The sequence below is a fragment of the Acartia tonsa genome, chromosome 4 (assembly GCF_053477335.1).
Source record: "Acartia tonsa isolate MP-2025a chromosome 4, ASM5347733v1, whole genome shotgun sequence".
Classification (NCBI taxonomy): domain Eukaryota; kingdom Metazoa; phylum Arthropoda; class Copepoda; order Calanoida; family Acartiidae; genus Acartia; species Acartia tonsa.
Genome location: NC_137263.1, coordinates 25,174,689 through 25,202,207, shown reverse-complemented (window position 1 = coordinate 25,202,207; position 27,519 = coordinate 25,174,689). Strand labels below are relative to the sequence as shown.

At 32.1% G+C, this 27,519-nt stretch overlaps 1 protein-coding gene across 1 annotated transcript; it reads right to left on the bottom strand.

Moving 5' to 3' along the window:
• Positions 1-67: 67 nt before the first annotated feature.
• LOC145316543 (uncharacterized) lies at positions 68-27,012 on the bottom strand. The gene is made up of 5 exons (XM_080157116.1): positions 26,874-27,012; positions 8,112-9,604; positions 5,678-5,961; positions 3,340-4,515; positions 68-2,785 (listed from the first exon to the last, which is right to left on the bottom strand). Exons 2-5 carry the CDS (start codon positions 8,680-8,682, stop codon positions 728-730), a joined length of 4,089 nt encoding a protein of 1,362 aa, XP_080013242.1. The 5' UTR covers positions 8,683-9,604; positions 26,874-27,012; the 3' UTR covers positions 68-727.
• Between the last annotated feature and the right edge of the window lie 507 nt (positions 27,013-27,519).

The following is a 27,519-nucleotide window of genomic DNA, read 5'->3' as shown; positions in this document are numbered from 1 at the left end:
CTGACACACACAGTCGGACGAAAATAATTATAGAGTATCTTCGCTACCAATAAAAAGAAACAAAAACTAGTTTATAATGATAATTTATTCATTCACAATCTGATTTCTGAATTAAAATGCCCTATATACACTCTGACTCATACAACACATGCATGCATAAGTATATAGAATCATAGATCTTACCAACAGTAATCTCAAGTAAGGGACATACTAATACAAATATATAACAGGCTTGTCCAAAATATTTTTTTTCATCAATATTATGTCCCTTTCAAAAATTAATATAAAAATTATATTTCTTGATATGTTTGGATTATCTTTAATTTTGAAGGATTTAAAGCTATAATACATAGATAGATAATATCATTAAATATGTCTTTTACAATTATAATTTTATTTATGACGAGCATCATAATGCCAAGTAAACATCTTAAATCTTTTAAAATAAATTTAATGAGCCTAAGTTTGGATTAGAATACATCCCCTAGTAACTGTAACTGTACAGAATAATTTTATTTGCTTGGAAAAGAATGGTTACAATAACATGCCTTCACTAAATGTATAATCATCTTTAATTCCAGGTTTTTGATTATGGCCAAGTTAAAGAAGAATTAAATTACCCCAATATTTTTTTTTAATTTGCATGAATTACAATAAATGAATACTGAATGTTCTGGGTGCAATGGTTATGAGAATCAATATATTAATATTAATGAGGAGATTTCTCTCATCTTGAATTTGATTCTGGGGTAATGCTCATCACCATTAAGTCTTTAACAACTACTTTCACATTTTTGGAGAAAAGAGCCTCCGGATCTACTTGAGACTTGCTGATGACTAAGAACACTCTTCTCTTACTTCCATCCATCTTGGTACACTTCATTGGAATCTGGTCTGAAGTGGTGTTGAGTTCACCATCAGCCAGCTCCTCACAATCAAACTCGTGCTCTCCAACTTCCATCGGGATTTCTGTAGTGGCATCACTAATGTCTGTATCATCTGTTGTTGTCATCATTGTAGTTGTTACATCTTCAACACCTGTCATTATTTTGACCATAGCTCCAGGTGCAGTTGTTGTTAAATCGGGAAATTCATTTGATGTCTCTTCAGCTGAAGCATTTGTTGTGGTATCATCTGAGTTACCATTATCTTCAACTTCACCCTGGGTGGTCATTTCTTCATTGGAATCAATAGTTGTTGGTAGAGTAGTAGAAACTGGAGATGTTGTGGTTGATTGTGTGTCAATATTATCATCAAATATTTTATCATTGCCAATATCATCATCATATATTTTAGCATCTTCTGTTGTACCTAAGCTGAATTCTGTAGCATCAATATCGACCATTGCTTGGACAGTAGTCTCTTCAGTCGCTATACCTGAGGGAGTATTTGTGGTGACTGGTTCTTCTTTAGGAATTTCTGAATCATTGGTAGAATTATCATCATTATTGGTTAACTCAGTAGTTGAATTTTCATCTAACATAGTTTCATCTGTTACTGGGAAATCAGTAGTACCAGTTTCAACGTCGTCTTGTGTGTCAATGTCTGTATCGCTAGAACTGCTATTTTCATCCAGTTTAGGAAGTTCTGTAACAAAAGGTTCCTCAGTCATACCCTCACCTGGCTTTTGAGTTGTGTCATTAGATCCTTGTTCATCAGATGATGTCCTTGGTAGGGTTTCGTTATCATTTGTTGAATCAGTTGATGGCTTTTCGAGTAAATCATTTGTTGAATCCGTTGATGGTCCTTCAGGTAATTCATCTGTTGAATCCGTTGATACTTGTTCGGGTAATTCAGTTGTTAAATCTGTTTGCGAGTCTGAGACTGATTCTGCGGATGGGTCGGCTGACAAATCTGTTGACAGGTCATTTGGCATAACAGTTGATAACTCTGGTGATGCTTCTGTTGACGAATCTTCTGGCAACACAGTTGATGGGTCAGTTAATAAATCATATGGTTGTTCTGTTGATTGTTGTGTTGGCTGGTCTGTTGGTTGCTCAGTTGGCGATCCTGTTGATATCTCTGTTGAATCATTCGAGGTTTCGGATGGAAGATTTGTGGATGATTCGGTTGACTGTTCTTCAGTATCAGTATTACCTGATGGATCTTCATATCCAACAGTAGTAGAACCAGTATCAACATTTGGTGGATCAGGGAAAGACCTCGGGGTATCAGTTATCATTGTAGGGTCAATAATGTCAGTACCGTCCTCTGGCAAAGTTTTAATTCTATCTGATGTTGATGGAACGGTTGTTTCATCTGGGATGTTTGCCATATCAACTGGTTCAGTAACAACCTCTATTTCATTAGTTTCAGCTGATGTTGTTGTTTCCTCAGTAGACTCACCTGACATAGCAACATCTTCATTTAGCATATCTTTTTCCATATCATCGTTGTTAACTAGGGTATCAATTGTAGTGCTGATGAAATAATCATCTGTATCATCATCATAGATAGGATTCTCAGTAACAGTTGTGTCTTCAACCTTATCAGAAGAATCAGAAGGGACATCTGTTGAGTCTTCATCACTATCAGTGTCATTATTTTCAGAAATTACTTCGCTAAAGGATGTAGTGGGTGCCTCAGTATCATTTTCTGTTTCAGATGATGAAGTTGTCGTTTCGTCTGAAGTGCCATTAGTTTCTACATCCATTTGTTTTGAAAGGGCTTCTTCGTCTTGTTCCAAAGGATCAATTGTTGTTTCTGGGATGTCACTTGAACTTTCATCACCAGTTTCATTTGATTCTGAATCAATGTCATCGTCTGCGATATCTGTAGCTTGTTCCTAAAATCAGAAAAATTTATTGTTTTCCTAGCATAACAAAATTTCATTTAGATTTATGAATATGTTTATATCATATCTTTTTTTATTTGATGAAAACTGATGCCTTTACAAATCACATAGAATGTCTAGAATTATAAACTTTTAAGCTAAAAATTGAAAATCAAAAGAAAAAGGGCATAGACACGAATTAAATGAATAGACAGACACTCATGCATTCCAATAGAACGACAGGAAATACATTTAAATAGTTGAAGAAAAAAGAAATTAAAAGAGATAAAGAATGGGCAAGTTACGTAAGATTGCGTAGTTAAAAAGAAAACATACATCATATTACTTTGTCAGAAAGACATTAACTACTGCTAAGCACGACCAAATTTTCTAAAGCTCTTAGTCCAAAAGAAATTTTTAAAAACGATGAAAATTTACAAAGTTATGCCAAACTTAAAAAGTGTTGCTCACGAACAAGTAAATTTATGAGACCTCTTTTTTGGCAAGAAAGCATAAAGAAATTTTTAATTGGTGGAAGAAGTAAAAACTGGCATAAAAATGATTACCATTGATCCACTATCCTCTGTTACTGCATCAGACGCAAGTGCCTCATCAGTAGTAATAATTGATGAATCTGTTGTTGCCTCATCCATATCAGGTATATCTGTCTTTTCTGTTGCAAAAGATGGGTCTGAATATTCTTCATCATCACCTGAGCTTTCTTCTAACTCGTTTTCATCATCAGTCTTTTCTGATTCAATTGGGATTTCAGTTCCTACTGGCATATTGTTTTCAGTTACAGGTTCCTCTTCTCCATTTATTATATCTGATACAGTTGTTGAGACTGAAGGTTCAGTTGAATCGTCGGGTATTTTGTCTCCAAATTCGGTCGGGTTCCTGGTGGTTGGAGTATCAATGGGCTCACCACAGGAGCAATCCTTTACCTCCTTGTATCTTCCTGAACAAATTCCTCCATTCTTAGCCTCTGTCTGTATAGTCCTCTTTCTTTCAGATTGACCAGACTCACAGTTGCATGAGCTCCAATCAGACCAAGATGCCCATAAGCAGTCACTGGGAAGAAGAGTTACTGTAATTTCAGGGATATAAGTTGTTGTCTCTCTATTAGGATCAACACAAGTTTTATCATCAACATCAAGTTCAAGCCCTGGGGGACAGGTACACAAATACTCCTCCACTGAGTAATCATAGTCACACTTGTGAGAGCATCCCTTAGCAGCACAATGGTCAACAGGGGCTGAAGCTTTGAAGGAACCGGCCACAATGATAAATTTCTGGAAGATTATTCCCTTGCGGAACTTGAAGTTTTTGTTCATAGCAGTGGTAATGTTGGTTGGCTTGATTGCAAATGGAATTGCCAAGTAGGCCTCTCTAAGAACGTAGTTCACTTTGAAGTTACATACAACACTGCCTGGGGTGAAGCTGACCACTCTCACATCAAAGACGGCCTGCTCGGCAAACCCGGGTTCAGTATCAAGCATGTCGCGGAGATACTTCTCAACATCTCCAGACAACTTCTGATATTCAACACTGTTGGGGTCGCGATACTCCTCACGGAAGGTCATATCCATCTTAAACTTGCCGTTGATTTCGTTCTTGTCGAAGGTGAAATCGATTTGAGGAAGAATAACATTCTTGCAATCATCAGCGACGCTACCAGAAACGGCACCTGGGGAAACCTTGGCTTGGGCTGTTCCAGATTTCAGGAAACAATTTCTCTCCTCCTAAATAAAAAATTGTATTAAAGTTCATGTGTAAATTATTAAAACAGCAACAACAAGTTAAAATAAGAACAATAAGTGAATGTACAATGGTACAGTAAACTAGGGCATGATATATATTTTGGCTTTAAAGTAGCCAAAAAAAATTCACGATAAATAATTTGACAGTGTAATTAAAGAATTAGTTTTACTAAATTTAATTCAAAGATACTTTGATGTACAACAATACAGACTGACAGACAACGCCTGGTCTGTCTGTCTGTCTATATGTACGCTCAGATCTCTTAAACGAATCTTCTGAAGGTTTCCCCCACCCAAACAAATATTATTTTACTTAAAAATAAATATGGACGGAAAGCCACTAGTAATGAAAAACATATATTATAATGTTAACAGAAGAGGAAAATGATCTGAATAAGATAATGTGCATTTCAGGCCCATTATGTTTATGGATGAATTCATATGTACATAAAATACACACAAACATTGGATATATTTCACAGAATTCTTTAATTGGATCAAGACAACTTTAAGGGACCCCAACCCAACAGTTAACCAATATTATTCCTAACGGTTTCAATTATCTTTATTCCAAAATTATTGTAGTGATTATATAGTTGCTACATACTGATTTAAAAACCACCGGTAATTAAAAATATATTTAACTTTAAAATTCTTATAACAAAATGTCTTTATTCAATTTAAAAGCCCTGTGACATGTATGTATATTCAATCTACAACTTTTCCCCATCTCTTTCAATCATGTTTGCTTCAGGTTCAGGCATTTCAAAATTGCATTCCATTTAATAAAAAACAAAAGGCTAAACAAGGATTTAGTATAAAAAAAAGCAATCAAAAGATGCATTTGAAATTTGATGCCTTAAGACTGGTCCTTCTTGTTTATATATCACCAGTGGCTTCGCCTTTCGTTTCCAACGACGGAGAACAAGGGGAAAATCTTGTGTTATTTAATTATGATTAATAGATATACAAAAAATTAAAATTTAAATTAAAAAGAAATTGTTGGGGTAAACCGACTTAATATTGTAAGAAATAAAAACAAGGGTAAATTTGTAAGCTACTCTTTGAAATAATGTGAAATAATGTTTGACGGACACACTGACATATCTTATGTACAGAGTAGCAACACTGTTAATAATCCTACCTCAGGGTAGTATGTGAACACTTTACAGTCAGCATCCTCTGCACAAAGTGTCCTGCAGCTTTCCAAACTGTCAGCGGCCAGGCTGTTCAGGTCTCCGCCAATAAATTGAATGTCCGGGTAGGCACACGAGTTCTCCAGGTCACTGTCATCAGCCGGAGGACCGGAAATACAGGCGCTGGGAATAGAGCCGGAGACGTACTTGGGCACTCGAACAGACCGCACCTTGTCGAATTTGAGGAAACAATTTGGACCATCGCTTTCCACCCAGCTCCAGTATTGACAACCTAGTAAAAATATTAGTATAGCTATAATGATATCAATTAATTGATTTTGAAATTCAAAAAAAATATAAAAGGTCTAAAAAAATGGAAGCTTCAACGAACGCCTCAGTCAATTTGTTATTGTTGTTTTATAATTTGTACAGACATCCATAATATTAGAAAACAGGGATGACAACATCCCTGAGTAGCGAAGCACAAAAACATTAAAAGATGCATAGAAAACAAACAGAATAGCAAAGTAATATTATATTTAGAGTGGATGCTAATAAATCAGATGGATCATCTGATGTAATTTCTATTTCATTTATTTTCGAAGTATAGGAAAGCTTTGCTACTAAAAAATTAAAATACTGTGAATCCATACAAAAAAAAACTAATTTTCATTCATTTCATATGTTGATAGGAAAATAAATTGCACCTTCCAAATTTGGCAATGCAAAAAATGGCCCAAACCTTTCAAAATTGAGCCTATTTGATCTCATTTAATGCGAAAAGACCGGAGCACCCTATTTTAGATTTAACCTATTATCAAAAAGTGCAAGCTAGTAATTTTTTTCTTTCAAGATTTATGTAGAAAGTGACATTTTAAAAAGTCTTTAAAAGAACCATCTATAAACTAATTTATTGGCGGTTTCCCAATATTTTATCTGCATTTTAGTATCGCATCTACTCATTGACCAAAGGGAATATCCTCCTCATATCTTAAAACGATTATATTTTCATTGTTGATTTATGAATTTTTACAATTCAAAAATATAAATTGGTTGAAACTAAATTAGACCTTTATCTAAAATGTAATATTAATCGTTTTAATGATGAAAAAAAAATGTTTTTCTTGGCAGTTTAAAATATTAATAAATTTAACCTTTGTGCTGCTAGATGCCGAATTATCCTTGTTATAAAAGGCAAGATTGTTATTAAAATTATAGGCATACACAAAAACACATATATGCATACTAGCTAAATGTATGGCTTTGTGAAAATAACCATAAAGGTAAACCCAGTGAGATAGATATGCATAAATGTTTGTATTCATGTTTGTTAATGATTCACTCTGCTGGAATAAACTTTAGTACTTCTAGCACCGGGTACTTCAACAAAATATTCAATAGCAAATACATTAATTTTTTGAGGAAAAATAAAAAAAATATTTATAACATTGCCTATAATCTTATATTAGGAAAAAGCAATTGATATTTTTGCGCCAGTCAAGATTATTATTGAAAATATGCAGCATTTATCTGTATGTTATTATGTACATTATACCATATTTAAAAGACAACGTCATTTTTGACTCGTAGAAAAGTTTGGAGCGAAATTTTTTCCCTCCCTGATAAATTTATAGTAAATTTTATAATTTGAATTTGGTGTAATTAAAATGAAAGCCTCAAGCAAAACCCATGAAGGGACCCAGTAAATTCTAGTATGCAAATTTATATGTTGTTGTACAATGTACATTCTCAGGAAGGGATATAACATTTAAATAAAAAATTACTTGTCTCAAACTAAATTTTGTTTAATAAAGATAACAAAATACAGCATAATATTGTAAAAACACATAAAAATAAACAGTTAATTGTCTCTATAAAACGAAAGGCAAACTATTTTTCCTTCATAAGAAATATCCCTTCACCTGGTAAATGTATGTACCTTATATTTTGCCTAACTTTATCACGTATTTACACCACCAAAATAATTAGTCCTCAACTCGTGTATGGATACAAGCGTAGGGCAAAGGTAAAAAGATTGACCCTACACAACAAAAAAATAAAATTATACCATAAAATATAAAGCTAAAAATTTGGTTGAAAAGCAATGGATGTCTTCCATTAACATAGGACTGGTTGTCTACCAGTTTTAGATTTATAGTAAACTCTTAAAGGCCTATGTAAAATTTCCAAAGGTCGTGTAAAACGTTTCTTAAATCATCTTTAAGTTTTCTTTAAGATTTAAGAGAGATAAAAAGTTTTATTGAAAGTATTATGAAATTTAAAATAATTTAAACTAGATCTTTTAAAAACATATTTATGATTCTTTCAGCTTTAAATGATGGTTAGAAATTAAAGGTTTTGTGATGAATAAATTTAGAACATTTTTAAAACCTTTGGTTTTATTCGTAACTTTGTTAATGATTAAAAACAAAAAAAACTCACCATCTCTATTTTCACACTCCTGAATACACTCAGCAGAAGATTGAGAGGAGGTTACAATTCCACCTCCACCAAACTCATCAGGCAGGTCACCTCCAACAAACTGGACTCCATCTCTGTACGTGCACTCCACACTGCCAACCTTGCGGTCAACACAGGTCAAATTCAAGCTGGGGTCAACATGCCAGGCCTTGCCATCGGTAAACTTCCATTCCCCGGGCTGCACGTCCTCCACACAAATTGTGTCGCCCCTGTGCGCCAGACCTCCGTTGAACTGGTTCACCTTAGGCCCAACCATCCACAGTCCCTTGTTGCGGGACATCAGATAGAAAAGATATTCCTCGCGGTCCACATGCTTGTACATGGGCCTGTCGGCGACCACGCCGCTGAGTGTGTACTCGCCCACCCTGTTGCTCTGGTGCTCGATAGCGTCTCCCTCACTTGAGATTAAAATTCTGGTGCAACAGCCAGAAATGTCTTTTGCAAAAACTAATGTTTGTGAACTAAGGATAGAGGCTGATAGGACAGACAAGAGCCACAGCCTGTCTGAAAACACAATATTGCCCCACGGCATTCTTACTTGCTTTCTAACTGTCTTTCAAATAAATAATTAGAAATTCAAGAAAGTGTGGCGGCTTTTTAGTAACTAATATATATAATATAATACTAAATGCTTTTTATATATATAAAATATTATTTATAGCACTACTTCAACTGCTCTCCGAGGTGTCTTGACCCAACGGCAGCAACTGAGCCAATGAGGAATAATGAGTGAAGTAAGTTTATTTCTTAACGACACCGGGTTATTGTGGTGGTGGTGGTCGTACCTTTGCTGTAGACCAGGGAGGGAGTGGGGGGAGGGGAACAAGCGTTCACATCTCCAATCCCCCGTCGTCGCACTAGGAGATTAATTTATTTGAAGCAAGGCTGATAAGGAGAAGGAGGAGGAGGGATAATGTATAAGTGCAGCTTTTAGTACAATTCCACAACTGTTGAAGCGTCTCTTTACCACGAGGGGTTTCTCCCTCTTCTCTCTCTCACTCTTTTGAGTTATATCTGCCGCAAGATTTCAGCCTTACACTTGCTCAACACGATATTCTCTCTCTTTCTCTCTTTCCTTTTAATGTTGAATATTGAATTTATATCTGTTATTAGCCATGGTGATTGGAGACTTGGGAACACGACTATGCATCTTTACTCTTAAAAAGAGGCAATGAGGTAATTGATCACTTTAGAGCATTCCCTCTTTACTATGCTGAGTCTTCATGATTTTTGGGGGGAAGATATTGTGAGTTGTTTTAATTTGAATGAGCTTTTACCCTCTGTTGTATCTTCCTCTCTAACTGCCTGTGTGTGTGTGGACTAATAATGCTTTTCCGGATAATTTGGACTTTACAACCACCGCATGGAGCTACAGAGGATGATTCAGAATATTCTTTTTATCTGGTCAGATCAAACCATCAATTCATCTTCTTTTTTTTGTAGGATTCCAAGAACTGAAAAAAAAGATTGATGTCATTATAAATTCATGTTTATAATTGATATGGTATAACAATGTATATATATTTTTTTGTATTTTTAATGAATGGAAAAATTGAATGGTGTAGAAAAAAAAGTGGTGTCATAGAGACAATTTTTCAGTTGAGTGGACAGACACAGCTTTATGTAGATGGAGAAATATTAACAATTTATTCAAGGGGTGAATCAGTAAAATTTATTAAGAAACATTGACGATTATGCCATTGACAGCAAATTTTCGTTAAAAAGTAAAATAATGGTAAAGTAAAACAAGAATGACAATGAACATAATTAGCGAGGCAATAACAAGTCTAACAAGCTTACAAAAGATTGCATGATGTAAGGTTTTGAAAAGAAATTTTATTTAATGTTAATATGAAAAAAAATTTTATACTTTATTTGCTTTGATTGTTTAATATTCAAACTATTGGCTACTCCCTAGAAGCCTCTAGGGACACTTAAGTTGGGAGGGAGAAAAATCCCCTCCCCTCCATTTTCCATCTAAGTTTTCAAAATAAAGTAAATAAATATTTTTTTAAGGGGCGGTCATTTCTTATTTTGAGGGCGGGGAATGAGATACCCTATCTTAAAATAGTTAAAAAAAAACCTTTCCTGGATAACATGAGAAGCTTAAGTGTAAAGGAAAACCATAATCGTTCAGCTGTTAGCGAGATCCTTCGCTACAGACAAAATAAGCTTTTTACTTTATATAGAAGGATATTTAACCACCCTGTACACAGTAAACCCACACATACAACAAAAAGTCTCGTTTTTAAAAAATGAAGCTTTGCTTTAAGCCCAAAAATCCGACTGTAACGATTAGCTCTTTTCGTTAATGTAGTCATGTTAAAATTGTCCTATCGATTTCAATCTTTGCATGTTGATTCCTTTTACAGTAAGGTACGATATAAAAAAGCGTATCTTTACCGGTAAGTTAGTATGTTCATTTCAATTTATATGATATTACCATGATTTTGGTATATTGATTTTGTCAGATTTCTTAATAAATGCGTCAATACACTATATTTGTTAATGTTCGTCAGTCTTACCTCTTAATAAATTCAGCTTCACTTATACGGATGTTGCCATCCTTGTTTTTTATTCATATCTTGTCATAAGTTGGAAGACATATGTACAGTTAAATTGCAAAAAAATACGTAGGTATATAGGAGATAAAAAAAACTGCTTATCACCGCAAGATACTTTTAGTTGTTTAATGGCTGAATTTATAAGTAGATGGCCACACAAAATTGCTTATTGCTCAAGATAACCAACTATTCAACGCATAGATGTAATGTTAAAAAGAACATATATATTTTAAACCATTTCTGATGCGAGCCTGGGAAGCTACGTTTCCAGCTCGTTCATTTTTGAGTACCCAAGTGTATTCACCCCCCCCCCCCCCCCTTAATTCCAATAGTTTTTTTGTTACTTCACGCGACAAATGTAAGAATCAAACGAACAAACAAACTTATAGAGTAATTTTGATACATTGACAGTCTTTTTGTATCTTTATAAATTTTAACATAAAGTGGGAGTTAGCTAAATGTCATTTAAACGAGAATAACAATATCTACAAAGGACAAAATATATTTATAAAGAAAGTTTTTCTTTAAATAGTATGACCTGAATATGATAAAAAAAACAAAGGTCAAAGAAATACTGTATATTTTTCCCACAAGGTATTAATCTTGGTTAGTAAGTTCGTCGCTTGTTAAAGCCAATTATAGAGATACTGTGCTATATACTGCTAAAAACACGAATTACTTCTTTTATATAAAGTGGTAATGTTTTTTTTTATGAAGCTTTAGATTTCAATTTCTACTAAACTGATTGATTGAGTTCTACTATTTAGGAGAGCTTCACATAGGTCCCGGGGTGGTTTTAGATTATTTTTCTGCCTCCACTTCGTAGCTTTTTGGTACAAAATCCCCGCTGCTTGTTATTGCTATAGAGGTAAGGTAATAATACACTGTAATGATTACATCTTATCGTTAATGGAATCGTTACGCTAACATCACATTTTATTGAAGTTTATCCTGTCTTAATTTAAACTCATAGGTATTTGTTACGCAGAACGGTCGAACAGACATACTCTAATTATGAGAAGCTTTGCGTTAGATATCAATATTCCCAAGAAACTGCTTAGCTCTGGTTAGGAATGTGTCTATGGGAAAAATTTAATAAAATTTCAAAATTGACCTTGGTGCGTTATGTAAAAAACAAATAAAATAATTATTTTTGCAAACAATTTTATAATTAATATTTGTATTTTGTACTTATTATGTGCGAATTGTTAATGAAATTAAACTGTTTAAATTCTTACTAAATTATTACGCTATCTCATTAAAAACTTGGAAGCAAAACTATCTAACAACAATTTTTTTGAAATAAAATTTAAAAAATTCCATTTTGCAGGTATTTGTTTATATATTATTAAAATATTATTGTATATATTTGAATTTCCAACAATCGTTTAGGATCTGATAAACCATCGGACGAAAGAACCTATGGACAGGACACGCCCTAGTTATACAGAAGATACAATACTAAAAAAGGATGACAAATCCATAAAAGCGAAGCACTGAAACGGTATGATAAAAAACATTAACACTTGTAGAGTGTCAGAACTGAAAGCAGAAAATAAATTTAAAGTCTAAACAAAATGGTGAGTAAATTTGTTGCAAAATTGCGTAAGTATAGAATATTGGATAAGGATATACACACATTTTTAGGACTTGATTATAGAGATTCTTATTATAACATTGTACCTTTTTGTATTAGGAATCAGTGCTTCAAAAATCAGATGATTAGGATAATTATAAAATACAAAAAATTTATGTCAAAAAAAGTTAAAATTTAACATGTTTTAAAAGGACTTAAGGACTTTCTGGAAACGAATATAGAGTTATTTCGCTTTCTAAGGCGCATCTAACTGTTATAGGAATCATCATGCAAAGTTTGAAATCCATAACCGTTACGGACAAACGGGCCGACCAAACTTATAGATAAGCTTCGCTTTTAAAAATAAAATATATCAATATGCCAAAACCAAAATGAAAACAAACAAACAGAAGATAAATCCTATAATCATAAGATGACAAAGATACATATTTTTACAAGCGAAGCTATTCCATAATAATAATAAGTAATCGTGTCTGTATTTCCTTCATTCTGTCCTTAGTACTGTTCTCTATAGGGTTCTCTCTCCTGAATCTATCTATCTCTCCTTTTATCTCTCTTTGTAGTTAGTGTAAAATTTTTAACGTCAAGTTTAGCCTATAATTTAAAACGTCTTCGCTACCAATGGACGGAATAGTCCTTTTTTCAAGTTTAAGAGCCACGAAATTGAAATTGAAATTATGTAGGTAACCGGGTCATCATTGTACCACTCCTTTAATAAAATTTAGATGGTTGGAATGCATTAGCACAAATAATCTTGATTATAGCAAAACTACTCTACTTCTGAATTGCTATGCATATTTTATTTAGAAAAAAAAACAATGGATGGCGATTTCAACAAGCATTGATATAATTGAAAGTGAACTCTTTAAGCTATTACGACCATATTATTATTTTGAAACGGCTATAAACAAAAAAAAATATTTTTGCTATTTTTAAAAGACTTTTTTTGTTATTTTAAAGACTAACAAATATACAAGCCAAGCCAAGGGCTAGTTTCATCTCAAAGAAAACTTGAATTTTAGCAACAGATATTTTCTGCATTTTATTTTAAAGGAAAAAATGAATTTCAAGCATTTCAGTATTGCAAGTTATTTTACACGAAGTAAACAATATTTGAAATTTGAAATTCATTGAAGAGAAATGTTATCAAATGGTTTTTAAAACTGTAAGAAACTAAATCTTAAATACCAAATTACGCAATGTTTGCTTATGATCCGCCTTAGCTCATAATTAATTACTTTAAAAATTCCAGATATAAATTGTTATTCACATATTTAACATGTTAATATAGCAATGCATTTTTACGTAAATTCGAAAAAAGGACCCATTTGTAAAAAAGGGAATAGTACCCCCTAAAGACCTAGAACAGTGGACAACAAACTAATTTTTTAAGACAGTTAAGATCAAGTTAGGCTACCAAAAGGGGGCTATGTAGAAATACAATTTAAAAAAAAAAAAGCTTTTCAATAAGATGGGTTTATTTCAATAGTCTACTTGTTGGTTCTTGGAATTATACTTAGTTAATGATACTACTACCTACCTATCTATAAAACATTGTTCAGAATAATTAATAATTGTATTACCAAATATTCCCTAGGCTTCCCTTTATTAATCAAGGATTTGCTTATCAAAAAATATAATGAAAGTATTATAATGAGGAAAGGGAATTTTCAAATCATTTTTGCTTGTATTATTTTTAATAGTTCCATATTTTTATGTATTTTAATGGAGAAAAAACCTCTTTTTAAGATATTGCCTGAAAAAAATCTTCTCAACCCCCAATCTTAGGAAGTTAGACATAATTTTTTTTTTTTAAATGACAAACCAACCTTCAAAAGTTACTGCTGTCAATATGGCCCTTTTATGGCAAAAAAACGTACACTTTAAGTAACATAATGCTGTAAATAGGTACTAATAACTATATAATACATTCTGAAAAGAATCCCAATTTAGTCTTTTTTCATATCATTTGAATTAATAGGTTAAAAAGTAAATAACTTACAAAAGGTTTCAATAAACAATTGATAACAAAACAGTCATGAGCTGGGCATAGATTAACGAATGAGACATAGGGGTAAACAAACAGTGAAAAATAGCAGACAGTATAGCTTCAACCATTAAAAAATATCAATATTTTTTGGGTTGAGCCATAATTTCAAATTTGTTCTATAACAGAAATGGCATACTCACATTTTTGTCGTAGTTATGGATATGATACTTTTACACTAGGATGGCTCGATTTTGGAATTTCACTATAGTGGAAATTGGCAAGGGTTACTGGGCCAATATAAAACCCTGTGAAACTTAAAAGGGGTTTTGTAATCCAAAAACAACAGGCGCGCGGGGCGGGCACATTTTATACCCCCCGCGCGCCCGTTGTTTTTGGATTACAAAACCCCTTTCAAGTTTCACAGTATTGGCCCAGTAACCCTTGCCAATGTCAACTAATGTGAAAATCCCAAAAATCTTGTAAATCGACCCGCCCTATTTTACACTATCCTTACTAATCGTTAAAGGAATTACTGTTAGAATATTCATTGACTGGAATGGAATGATTCAGTCTTAAGAAATTTTTACGACAAAATAGATTAAATAAGCTAGTTACGAATAGACATCCTTATACCGATGAAAAAGACTTGCTACGCTCCCAAGGTATTATATTTTCAAGAATTTATCAAAAAGTTTAACTCGATAGACAAATAAAAAGCAAAATTGTACAACATGAATTACCCGTACAGATGGACGAAAGCATACACCTGAAATGTATAATACCTTCACCTCAAAAAGTGTATTTTTGTAGATGAGACTGATAAACTCTGAATGTGCTTTCAAGATGACACTTTATAAACATTTACAAACTTCAACTCATTTGCCCTGTTCAGATATAAACAGTTATAATAACAATAAAATAGGAGCAAAGCAACTCATATATCCATACCTTTTCGTCTAAAATCTTAATATTTTTGCATTGGCTTACAAACAGGTGAAGCCCGTTACCCCTCTTAGTCATGTGCCCGACATAGCATTATGTTCTTTTAAGTCTTAATAATATAAAAATATAAATTATTAGTTGAAGCCTCTGATTTGGTAAAATTACATTTTTATGATAAGCCATTATTAAGCCGCCAATAAACTGCTACACAAATGCTTAAATCTTTCGTTGTAAATCTAGTATAATTTTGAGAATAGCATTTTTAAAGCATTTGTGTGTTGGTACATTGGCAGCTTGTTGTCGGCCGGTTGGCAGCTGCCGACTGCCACAAAAAAAATCTTAGTTTAAACGTGCACTTTGGCATGAAGAATGTATTATTAGAATTGATATATCTTAGAATTAATAAGTCACAATTTGAAGAAAAAAATTAAGTCATCCTATTATATAAAGTAGTAAGCGTTTTTTGTCTGTCACAAAGAATCTCGCTAACTGCTGAACCGATATTGTTCTCCTTAACAGTGATGCTTCTTATAGGTCCTGGGAAGGTTTTAAACTATTTTTGGGGAGTGTGTCTTCACCCCCTTCCCCCCCAAAAAAATAATATTTTTTTTACTCTTTTGAAACTCAAATTTAAAATTGGATGAGATCGACTTTCCCCCCTCCTACCTTAAGTGCCCCTAGAGGCCTGTAGGGGGCGTATCCGCTAGTCAAATAAATAAAGAAAGAACAGTTAATCTGGTGAATTATTAAAACTAGAGTTGGCTCGATATAACTATCTCGCTATTGGCTAGGTTTATTCAATGATTTATTTACTTTTTATGGATTTACAATATCTAATACGCTCTATATTTCTATAAAATCCTTTTGTGGCATTCTTTTACTAAAAACCCACCTTGTATTGGCATAGTTTAATAACCAATTCAAAATTAATTTAATAACCTTTACAAACTGACATTTTAATTCATACATTTTATTTCACAAATTCACTCTCTTTAGATTTTTTTTGAAAAAGACGACATTAAATATGTTTTTGAAAACATGTTGTGTTCATCACAACATGTTGTAACATACACAGGGGTGGGTTTTATAAAAAGAATGATGCGTTATTTTTTTTTATCTTTCCTTTGTCATGAAATCTATGTACTTTTCTCTGTCTCTCTTTCACTCCCCCTCTCTGTCTCTTTCTCTCTCTCTCTCTCTCTCTCTGTCAACAATATTTTCTGAAACAATATTTTTCAATTTTATATACTTTAGCATGTAAACTAAGGCTGTAAAATTGTAATCTTTATCCAATGCTGATGTGGCTCATTTGGTTAAGGCGTCAGGTTTGAGATGTTAAGTTTCAAGATGAGTGGTTCAAGACTCACCACTGAAATTTTTTTTCTCAATCTTATATACTTTGGCATGTAAATTAAGGCTGTAAAACTATAATCTTTATCCAATGCTTATATGGCTCTTTTGGTTAAGGCGTCAGGTTTGAGATGTCAAGTTTCAAGGTGGATGGTTCAAGACTCACCACTGAAACATTATTTTTCTTTCAATTTTATATACTTTGGCATGTAAACTAAGGCTGTAAAACAATAGTAATTATCTCATGATAATTTAGCTCTTTTGGTAAAGGCGTCAAGTTTGAGATGTCAAGTTTCAAGGTGGATGGTTCCAGACTCACCACTGAAACATTATTTTTCTTTCAATCTTACTTTGGAATGTTTATTAAGGCTGTAAAACTATAGTAATTGTCTCATGCTGATTTAGCTCTTTTGGTTAAGACGTCAGGTTTGAGATGTCAAGTTTCAAGGTGGGTGGTTCAAGACTCACCACTGAAACATTATTTTTTTCAATCTTTTTTACTTTGGCATGTAAACTAAGGCTGTAAAATAAAAGTAATAGTCTCATGCTGAATTAGCTCTTTTGGCGCCAGGTTTGAGATGTAAAGTTTCAAGGTGGGTGGTTCAAGACTCACCACTGAAACAATATTTTTCTTTCAATCTTATATACTTTGGAATGTTTTCTAAGGCTGTAAAACTATAGTAATTGTCTCATGCTGATTTAGCTCTTTTGGTTAAGACGTCAGGTTTGAGATGTCAAGTTTCAAGGTGGGTGGTTCAAGACTCACCACTGAAACATTATTTTTTTTCAATCTTATTTACTTTGGCATGTAAATTAAGGCTGTAAAATTATAATAATTATCTCATACTGATTTAGCTCTTTTGGTTAAGGCGTCAGGTTTGAGATGTCAAGTTTCAAGGTGGATGGTTCAAGACTCACCACTGAAACATTATTTTTTTCAATCTTATTTACTTTGGCATGTAAACTAAGGCTGTAAAACAATAGTAATAATCTCATTTGGAATGTTTTCTAAGGCTGTAAAACTATAGTAATTGTCTCATGCTGATTTAGCTGTTTTGGTTAAGACGTCAGGTTTGAGATGTCAAGTTTCAAGGTGGGTGGTTCAAGACTCACCACTGAAACATTATTTTTTTTCAATCTTATTTACTTTGGCATGTAAATTAAGGCTGTAAAATTATAATAATTATCTCATACTTAGTAAGAACATTCTTTATTTGTACAATTTCGCTATAACAGATACTGTCGTCCGTGTGATTTTTATTTCCTTTCAGTAAGCATTCAATATTTTAGTTTCAATAACTCGATAACAATTTATTAAATATAAATAAATATTGTAAAATAATAATTTAATTAATTGCTTTATTGGAATTATTGAGTAGCTGGAAAACCTTAAAATTGCACAAAATATCAGGGCGGAGGGATCATTATTATACTCATCCCTAAAATTATATAGTCACACTATTTTACTTTTTGGCTGAATGAATTTATGGTCTTTTATTAAATCTGGATTGGGTTGTATAAGCTAGCGGTGTGCAAACTTTCCCAATAGTGATTTAAATCTACAGAAGAGGTAGTTTTGTTTATCGTAATTGTCGCACATGAAAATATCGTCTATTGATTATCCCTTAATATCCATGACAAAATATGCATTGGTTCAGGTTTTATAGCGATAAAGTATCTATACTCAAATCAGGAATTTTCTACAATCTATAATACAAAGTAGAACGATGTCTGTCTGTCCGTCTGTCCGTCTGTCCGTCTGACCGTCTGTCCGTCTGTCTGTCTGTCCCTTAAGATCTCGGTAACCACTGAACCGATTGGATTCTACTCTTCAGGGTATCTACCTATTGGTCCTGTGGTGGTTTTAAGCTATTTTCTCGGGGGGTGGGACACCCCCAACCCCCCCAAAAACCAAAAAATCCCCTCCCCCTTTTTTTTTTTTTTTTTTTTTTTTTTTTTTTTGAAGGAGATATTTCCATGGTCCTTTACGATTTTCGCAATAATTTTTTTTATCACCTCTTGGGGCAAAGCCCCTAGAGGCTAGGGGCGAAGCCGCTAGTTCATAATAAAAGACTATGATGTGTATAAGAAAGAAGGAATAACAAGCTGAAAAAAATCAAATGTATTTTGAGATGTAGTATGGCTTCTCCCCTAGCACCTTGGAGTCAAACAATACAAAACAAAAAGTAATTATATTTGCATTGTTGAAACTGTTGGTCCCTTTAAACATGGTGTATTGGAGATATAAATATAATATACATTTAAAATCTACATACATATATAATAGTGTGGCACATAAAATTTTAATAGAGGTAAACTATTATTTTTCTCAGTTTCAACAAAAGCCAATACAATAAAGCATAACTATGTTTTATAAAAAAATGCCTCTCTCTATAAATTAAAAACAAGTTTTATTTGCCATACTATTTGTATAAGCTTAGTAAACCTATATATAATTAGATATATTTAAATCTTTATTTCTCTTCTTAAACATTACAAGTTTCATATGCCCTACTATATAAGCTATTCAAGTGCTATGTATAACTAGAGTTGGCTCAATATAACTATATCGCTATTGGCTAGTTTTCTATAAGTACATATCTATTTATCTATTTCTCAATAAATCAATTTTCCTCCCCCGCCATTACTATCTTAAAGAAAGAAGTAAATATTTATTAATTTTAATGATTTTAAAAAAAATTTTTCAATTATATTTTTTTTCATATTACCATCAACAAAGGGTTAATATGATTAAAATTTTAGTTTTAATATTCTAACACGAAGAAAGTGTCGCCACAATCGAATTCTTTTTAAATACAGTTTTCTTAGATTTACTCTATTATGAACGTAATTTTTTTATTTATGAAAAAAGGATTAAATACTTCAATGTAATTCAAATATCAACATGAAGTGAAAAACTTAATTCATTCCATAAACAAATAGAATAAAGGTCTTATCACTTTGGTCAATGAGAGTTTAATGAGGATTATTGGAGCACTATGAGTTTTAATCACTTTACCATTGGAAGACTCGAGCTCATTTATAGACGTTTATTTCCTATATAGATCTGTCATGGATCTTGATGCAATAAAGCATGCCGTTTTGTAAATGTTAAAAATTGGAAGATTTCATTAAGTAAAAGTAATCGCAAATTTACTTAGTAAATAATAAATATTACTCTCTGTATACACAGAACAAGTTTCATGTGCTTTACTATATAAGCAAAGCTATGCATAAATGGAATGCACAAGTTTGTGATTTATTGTGATGGACCTCAGCCTGCTACTCAAAGTATATCAAGTATATGTTTATTTTTATATTGTATCTAAAAATAGATTCATAAATGCTATATATGTATAAAATTCTTATTTTGATCTTTATCGCAAATAAAAGAAGCAACAGACGAATACGAAAACTGACGAAGTTAAATCTTACTAAAATATAATCTGACACTAAAGCAATGGTTAGACTTTATAAAGGAGTGGTGGTAAAAATATTAACCAGTTGGGTGTATGAAACATAGTCCATACTTTTCAAACAAAAAACAGTCTAACCCCCTATACCCCTCTTAAAAAGGTCTCCCAAGCCAAGGGCGTGCCAAGGAGAAAAGTCATACCCCACTTGTTTGACTTTTGAGGTGGTGGTTGTACACCAAGGGGGAGGGAGGGGGGGTGTATCCTTCCCTCTGACTTTTAAAAAACATTCCTATTGTTGTCTGTAGTACACCTCTCCGAAGCTGACATTTCCCTCGATTTTGGTTCAAGGAGGATATCAAATATTTATAGGGGGTGAATGCCAATGTTTTAAAAGACATAAAAAAACACAATGTTTTAAACTAATGAATGACACCCTTGAGCGTTGGCTTTGGTAAACGTCCATTTTATAGGTAATAGTGATCTCTAAAGAAGGCTATATACTGTGAACTTTGTTTTATGCTCCCAACTGTTAGATGCTATCTTTGGGCTTACATATTCTGTGTAATGCTTAATGATTAATCTTATTAGAAAAATGGCATCTTGTTTAAGGGAGCAAAGGGCAATCATACTGTTGCCTGTTACTTAATATTTCGTGTTAGTTCTGTCAGTCTCCTGGTCTGTTATGCATTTATCTCGTAATTTGGAATCCTAAGCAAGCGCAAACACAAAATAGACAAGGAAATATTTATTGTTAGAAAAAAATAATACTAAAATAACAAGGGATGATTTGGATTGCAAAACTTAAAAGGGAGCGGAAAATAAAATATTTAGATTTTCTATAATATTTTTAATATTTATTACTTGTAAAATTTGTACTGGTGGGGTAAAGCTCTAACGGTAAGCGAAATATTAATCTTCACCCGGAAGAAAATATTAATGGAGACAAAAGGACATCGTTCTACTTTGTATATATATGGTATTTTACTTTTATATTTATAATATTTTGCTGAGAAGGTTCATCAAACTAAAATTGCAGTTTTGCAAAATAATAATCCCACAGGATAACAAGGATAATTAATAAGCATGTCCAAGAGTAGAGTAACAAAAATAACCTGATTTCATTTTCAAAGAGGACATTTTTAATATTGAAAATATAGAATTTAGATAATAAGTGTTATAATCTAAATGACAATCATAATGAACAACATGTATATGATCTTAAAATTTATTATAATAACCAAGAAAATATAGTTATTTTACTAAATCTTATGTAGTGTCAGAGTGATGTAGTAACGTATAGGTGGCCAAACTATTTTTAGAGCAGTTGCGCTAATAACAATACAAACTATTTCAGATGCAAATTAATAATCCTGGTATTTGTATTTAACAAATATTATAATTAAATTATCATATTTAAAGAAAAATAAGATTACAAGAATGACAAAATCCTTTTTAGCGAAGTAAAAAAATCATGGATGGACAATCGAATAAAGTGAGTTCTAGGGTAAAGTATATTAAAAATATGTTGTGACATGAAAACTTTACAATTTCACAGATATGTCTTTTGTAAAATGATTGACAGATCGACGGACAAAGTAAGCATATACTGTGTACTATTTTGTACTAAGGGGTATCCTAATCAAAACAGCAGCAGCCTAATTTAGATGCCAATAATTAGCCATTATTATTGTATTGTATGAAATATAAAACCAAATAAAACTTTAATATTTTCCTATATTCTTTAATCTGAATGTTTAACATCAAGACTAGGCAGCGGAGTTATTGAATACTAAATTATAAGATTAGGAGGTTGGACGATTTTTAGCAGTTTAGGATATATTGATAGACATACATACATATATACAAACATAATATTTTATTTAAAAGGTTATAAATTTACGTTGTATAAAAATACAAAGTTTAACATTCGTTCTTTTAGTTTGATGTTGTAAGAGGAAAGACAAAAGTCCAAACTGAACATGTCAATTCAGACAAGAATGAAAATAGTCATGAAGATGAAAAATAGTGTAGCTACTTTATAGTCAGAGCTTCGTAAAATAAAAAAGACAGTTAATAATTTGGCATTATAAAGAATTTTAAAAGCAAAAATTAAGAATTGAAAAGTACTAATATTAAATTTGTATTAAAAGTTATGTGTAAAAAAGTTAAAGAATCCTATAAGCATATGATCTTTTTTCATGCATATTTCCTCTCACCAGAAAGCCAGGGGGGGTGAGGACAATAAAGATTAAAATCAGAAGCAACCCACTCCCTATTTATAATATCAACTTGCTATAATGAAATATATTAATTTAGAGAGGGTAATTTAATTTATCCTCCAATGTCCTATCCCTGTAGCAAAAAATGCATTTGTCAAATACTAACTTGAATAGAATGAAAGACAGAGAGGAGGAATGTAAAAAACAGAAAAGGAATAATAATAAAAAACGTGAAAGTTTTAATGGATTCTCAACGCGTCATCATTTTTCAAAGTTTTAAGGAAAAATAATTAATTTTTTTCAGGCACCTTGTTCGTCATTTCATGGCGTATAAGGTAAAGTAAGACTAGACAAGATTAAATTTCATGAACCCTTGCGCATTTTGAATTTTAAGAAGCCAAAAACCCTAAAGCATTTTTAAATCCCGTATCTATATGGTTCTCCTTTATTAAGAAAGTTTCTTATAGGTCCAAGTAAGGTTCATGATAATTTTGGGGGGAATACATTATCTCAACCCTTCCAAAACAGATTCCCCTTAGAAAAAACTAAAAAAATATTTTTACTTTTTCTTTTAGAACTGTAATTAAACGTGGTAGATCGAATTTCACACACCATAGCCGCTATATTAATTGAACACAAACTTTTTTTTAATTGGATTAAACGGCAAAGTTGTATGACAGACAGATAAATATCATTTTTATAGTCCTTTTTAAAGGTCAGATAAAAAAAAACTATGAAATGTTTTAAGTTAAACTGTTATGTAAAAATCAAATGTTTTGAATCAAGACGCGAAGCGGCAAAATAATTTTGGTATAATAACTCCTCCCAACAACCAGGACGTCCAGAAATGAATATTTGAACGACTTTATTAGAATTACTTTGTGTCTAATGTGTTAAACATGCAAGTTCTCATCATTGTTTATAATATTCAGGATATTACAAGGTTTCATTTACATACCAGCCATAATACAATTAGATAAATTAAACAATTTGAAAAATCAAGCATCTTTTTAGCAGTAACTATGTACACAATTTATGATATCTTGGACGTTCAAAGCAGTTGAATGTATACGTGTCAAATAAGATCTCTTAAACGACTCGCTGGGTCATTAATCAATTGCAAATAAGCTTAAAATTTATCAAGAGCAGTTGAATCTACAAGTTCTTTAAAAATGTTATTCAAGGTGATATATGAAACTCAATACACTAGTCGTTTAATAGCTTATAACTCCAACCAAGAGTATTGTTCGGAGGGTTTTAGGACTAACGCAGGAGTGACAACGTCGGAGTGGAAAAACGTCGATATGGACGCTTAATCTAACCTAACTAAACCTATTTTAAACCATCTTATAGGTTTTTAAAACCCTCACCCCTCCAGGGAGGCTTATTCATATATTCATATCTTAACCTAACTTTAAACACTCCTGCGTTTGTCCACTCCAACGTTTGTCCCTCCTCCGTTTGCCCTGAAACAGTTTGGAGAAAAGAAAAAAAACATTAATGTTGTCATAAATATTACTAATTTTGTGTGGATGAAATGAATGTATTATAATCTACATAATTGAATGTATAATTTGCAAAAACAATTATGGTCATAGGTAGCGCAACATTACCAAGTTAATAACATGATAGATGTCTAGAAACAGAAATCATGATCATGTAGAAAATCTCATGGCAATGTTTAGGCTATTTTTAAGAAGGTTCAGGGAGGTTATATCAGCTTTTCAAAGAAAAATAACCATACAAAATAGAATTGCCACAGTTTTATAATATATGGATTTACATGTTAAAATTAAGTACCATTTTTTTTTTCAATTTTCATATTCAAGTTGTAAACGGTCGGTGGGTCGTTCTGGAGTACCAACATACCTTACTAAAGTAGAATATGTGCTGCAAAAATTGCATGTAGTGGATTTGATTACGCAAAAATGTGCAAACTAAAACATTCAACAGTGAGGTTTATATGTTAATCACTACCAATTAAAGCGACAATTTTTCTGTTTTATTAATGAATATTGGTTTTAAAATATTTATGTTGCTTCGATCCATGCCGCTGTGGATAGGTAGAAAAACATCCTAGCTCTAGATAAAGATATTTAAAAAGCTTTCCTGAAAAGTAAAATCGACATGGACCAGCAATTCCCGAGACCTTCAACTTGAGACAAAAAAAACCTTGCTACTTTGTATTATGGGACACATACATTTAACAAAATTAAGCTTTTAAAATAAAGTTCTTATAATTTTTTTTTAGATTCAATCTGTTTCTTATACTTGAAATAAAGTCGATTAATTCTTATATAATGGTAACAGGATTTGTGTCTGTCTTATGCCTTTAGGGGCGTAGCCGCTAGTAATTTATTTTTCATTTGAAATTGAAAAATTAAGTTTAGATATAGATTTGATAAGCCAAAGATAATTGTTGTTCAGCTCAACAAAGCCAATTTTTAAAATTGGAAATCTATCTGTTTCAGGCTGTGAGAAAGAAATTGCAAGAAAATACAACCACTTTATTGATCTGTAATCTACACATATTCCCCACTGTTCAATGACATTTGTCTGATGGATTAGTTTTTTTAAATAATTTTCAATAGTACAGAGGATATGAAATAATACATCTCTACACACACAACACAAAAATATCGCAATAAAATAACAAGTATAAATTTGTTCAAATGTAGTGTAGCATTGAAAGTTCAAATATTTTTAATTATGATGGGATAATAATGTTACAGGTATTACACAACACACGCGATAGTGACGGAGGAAAAAGAATGGAGTGTCGGATACACTGACACACCCAAGCTAAGCTAATGAAAAAAAAACAATGAAAAATATTTTAATACAAAAATTCTACCATTTTGCAAAACAAAAGTTTTTTTGATGAAAAAGTTGGCACAACGGAATCCCATCAATTATAAAGCTAAAACTTTGATAGTGAAATAGTTTCTCTTCTTGTAAAAGTATTAATTTTGTATCTTCTAAATCAAACTAAAGAAAAAGGGAACATAATTTTAGTTGCGAAGCCACCCTACAAATCTTCAATTATAGTAAAAGGTTACGGTACATTTGCTTTTTGTAGTATCATTATTTGGAGTGAAGGAACATTGGATTGAAAATTGCAGTGTACCATAAGTTTTCTAAATGCGTTTACTTATTTTTTGGCTTAGAAACTTTGGATATAGTCCCTTTCGTGGCAACGAGGGGCGTTTCGTCGTATTTTCAAAGTAGCTTTTCTCCTATTTCTAGCCCCTGCGGGGTGGTCTAACCTGCGGGGCCAATAGTCTAGCCCAACTTAACCTAACCTATAAAAACTAATGAAAATACGACGAAATAGTCCTGCGGGGTTAAAGCTAGGGGAAATGGTTATCAGCGATACTCTGGTCGGTGAAAGTAAATAAACGAATATAATTAATTCTTTTTAATACTTTAAATTTCTAGCAATTATTTCATTTTAAGTTATCAATAATTAACAAAAATGTTTTTATTTACCTTGTGATATTGTTTATGAATAATTTGCAGGGTTGCGAAATTTTAGGTTATTCACCCTCTCAGTTTGGGAAATAAACTAAGCTTTGTATGTGTGGCGCAAATGATCTATTTTTGATATTCCTTATAAGTACAATAAACTATATAATTTATTAAACTCTTAAAGTTTGTTGATTTTTTGTTCCTATATTAATAGTCGTAATGTCATTAAGTCATAATCATCTTATTAGAGTAGCGTTATATTATAGAATAATTCTAATATTATTGGTGATATGTTGGTCTTTTTAAAATATCGATATTAATATAGGACAGATTTATAATGATATTTCATGAAAATACAAGTAATGATCCTTTTAAATATTTATTTAAAACGTTAAGAAGTGTTACATACTTATTTTATGGCCGTATGCGGTCTTGTCCATAGGTAAATGATTTACATTTACAAGTAAACTTTACTGAATGACTCATACACACACATACATTAATGTCAAACTTGTAATAGTAAATATTTAAGCTTATAAAATTCCCTTTTAAATTAGAAAGCTTATATCAAATTGTTAAGTTTTTCAGTTTGACGCTGAAATCTGAACATTTTTACCCTTTCTTTTGATTATTCATATGCTTCGTTAGTACGTGGATTAATTATTAACATTCCATGTCTTTTCTTAATTTATCAAAAACGCTCAAAATAATTAATTATTTATATGATCTTGAATAACATGAATTAATTATAAAAAATAATAATGACTTATAAGTGGATATAGCTAGTTTTTTATTTATAGATATATTTACACATGCTAGAAAACCATATTTCCTTTCCCTTAAAAAATTAATATTTAAAAAAACTCTATGTAATGCCTTGAACCGATCACAAAATCTTCCCCTCTCTTCTAATTTTTAACTTTTAAAGATGCCTCTATAGCCTAACCTTACCTAACTGTAAAAACCATCAAATACATTTGTTGTAGAAATCGTTTGTTCAAAGAAAAGTATTTTAATGTATAGCCTATTTACTTTTGATATCTTGATGACATGTCCAAATTTTAATCATGGAATTATTGCAAAAAAAAATAAAGATATTAATTAATATACATGTGCCATAACGGTAAAATTTAACCTTTCTCTTATTCTTAAAAGAAGGGAATTTCTTTAAATTTACCTGAAATTTTTTTCCATCGGACCCGAAAAGAAATTTCCGTTGTAACTTGGTTTGAAGACTCAGTCCTGTGTGAATGTGAAAAGTTTTCAACCTCTCAGCTTCGGCTTTGCACCGAGACTGCATTAGCTAATTTCCATGGAGAGGTGCCAGCTTACCAGAAATACAAGTGTTCCCACCATCCTACTCTGATGGAGGATTACACAAACAGCAAAGCAACATTGATAATAAACAAAATTTTCATAATTCTAATTCATGTGGTGTGCACAGGATCTAGCGGGGGGGGGGAGTGGAAAATATTAACGCCTTCCTGAAACAAATATCGAGTGTGGTATAGAGGAGGACAAGAATGGTATTATTTTATTATCAGGCGGTGAATTGTGTTCGTTCGTAAAATTGATGTTATAGTTTAATACATTTTTATTGATTTGCTATTTTTAAAAAAAGGTATTTTAGCTGATTGATCAGTATACCGAAATATATATATTACAGGAAAACTGAGGGAGCTTGTTCAAAAAAAAAGAGGAAAGGGGACAATATACATAAAGGGAAGAAATGGATTCAAACCATCAAGGGTAAATATAATAGAAAGGGGGAGGGGAGGGTGTTGTTGTAATAAACTCATAATTACCATATTCATTCCTTTTTA

What these genes read in the sequence shown, in the direction of transcription:
- LOC145316543 (XM_080157116.1), bottom strand. Translation starts at nt 8,682, where the DNA reads ATGCCGTGGGGCAATATTGTGTTTTCAGACAGGCTGTGGCTCTTGTCT. An exon ending in GGAGTGTGAAAATAGAGATG is followed by an intron (nt 5,962 to 8,111) that starts GTGAGTTTTTTT and finishes TATTTTTACTAG; the next exon opens with GTTGTCAATACTGGAGCTGG. An exon ending in CAGAGGATAGTGGATCAATG is followed by an intron (nt 2,786 to 3,339) that starts GTAATCATTTTT and finishes TTCTGATTTTAG; the next exon opens with GAACAAGCTACAGATATCGC.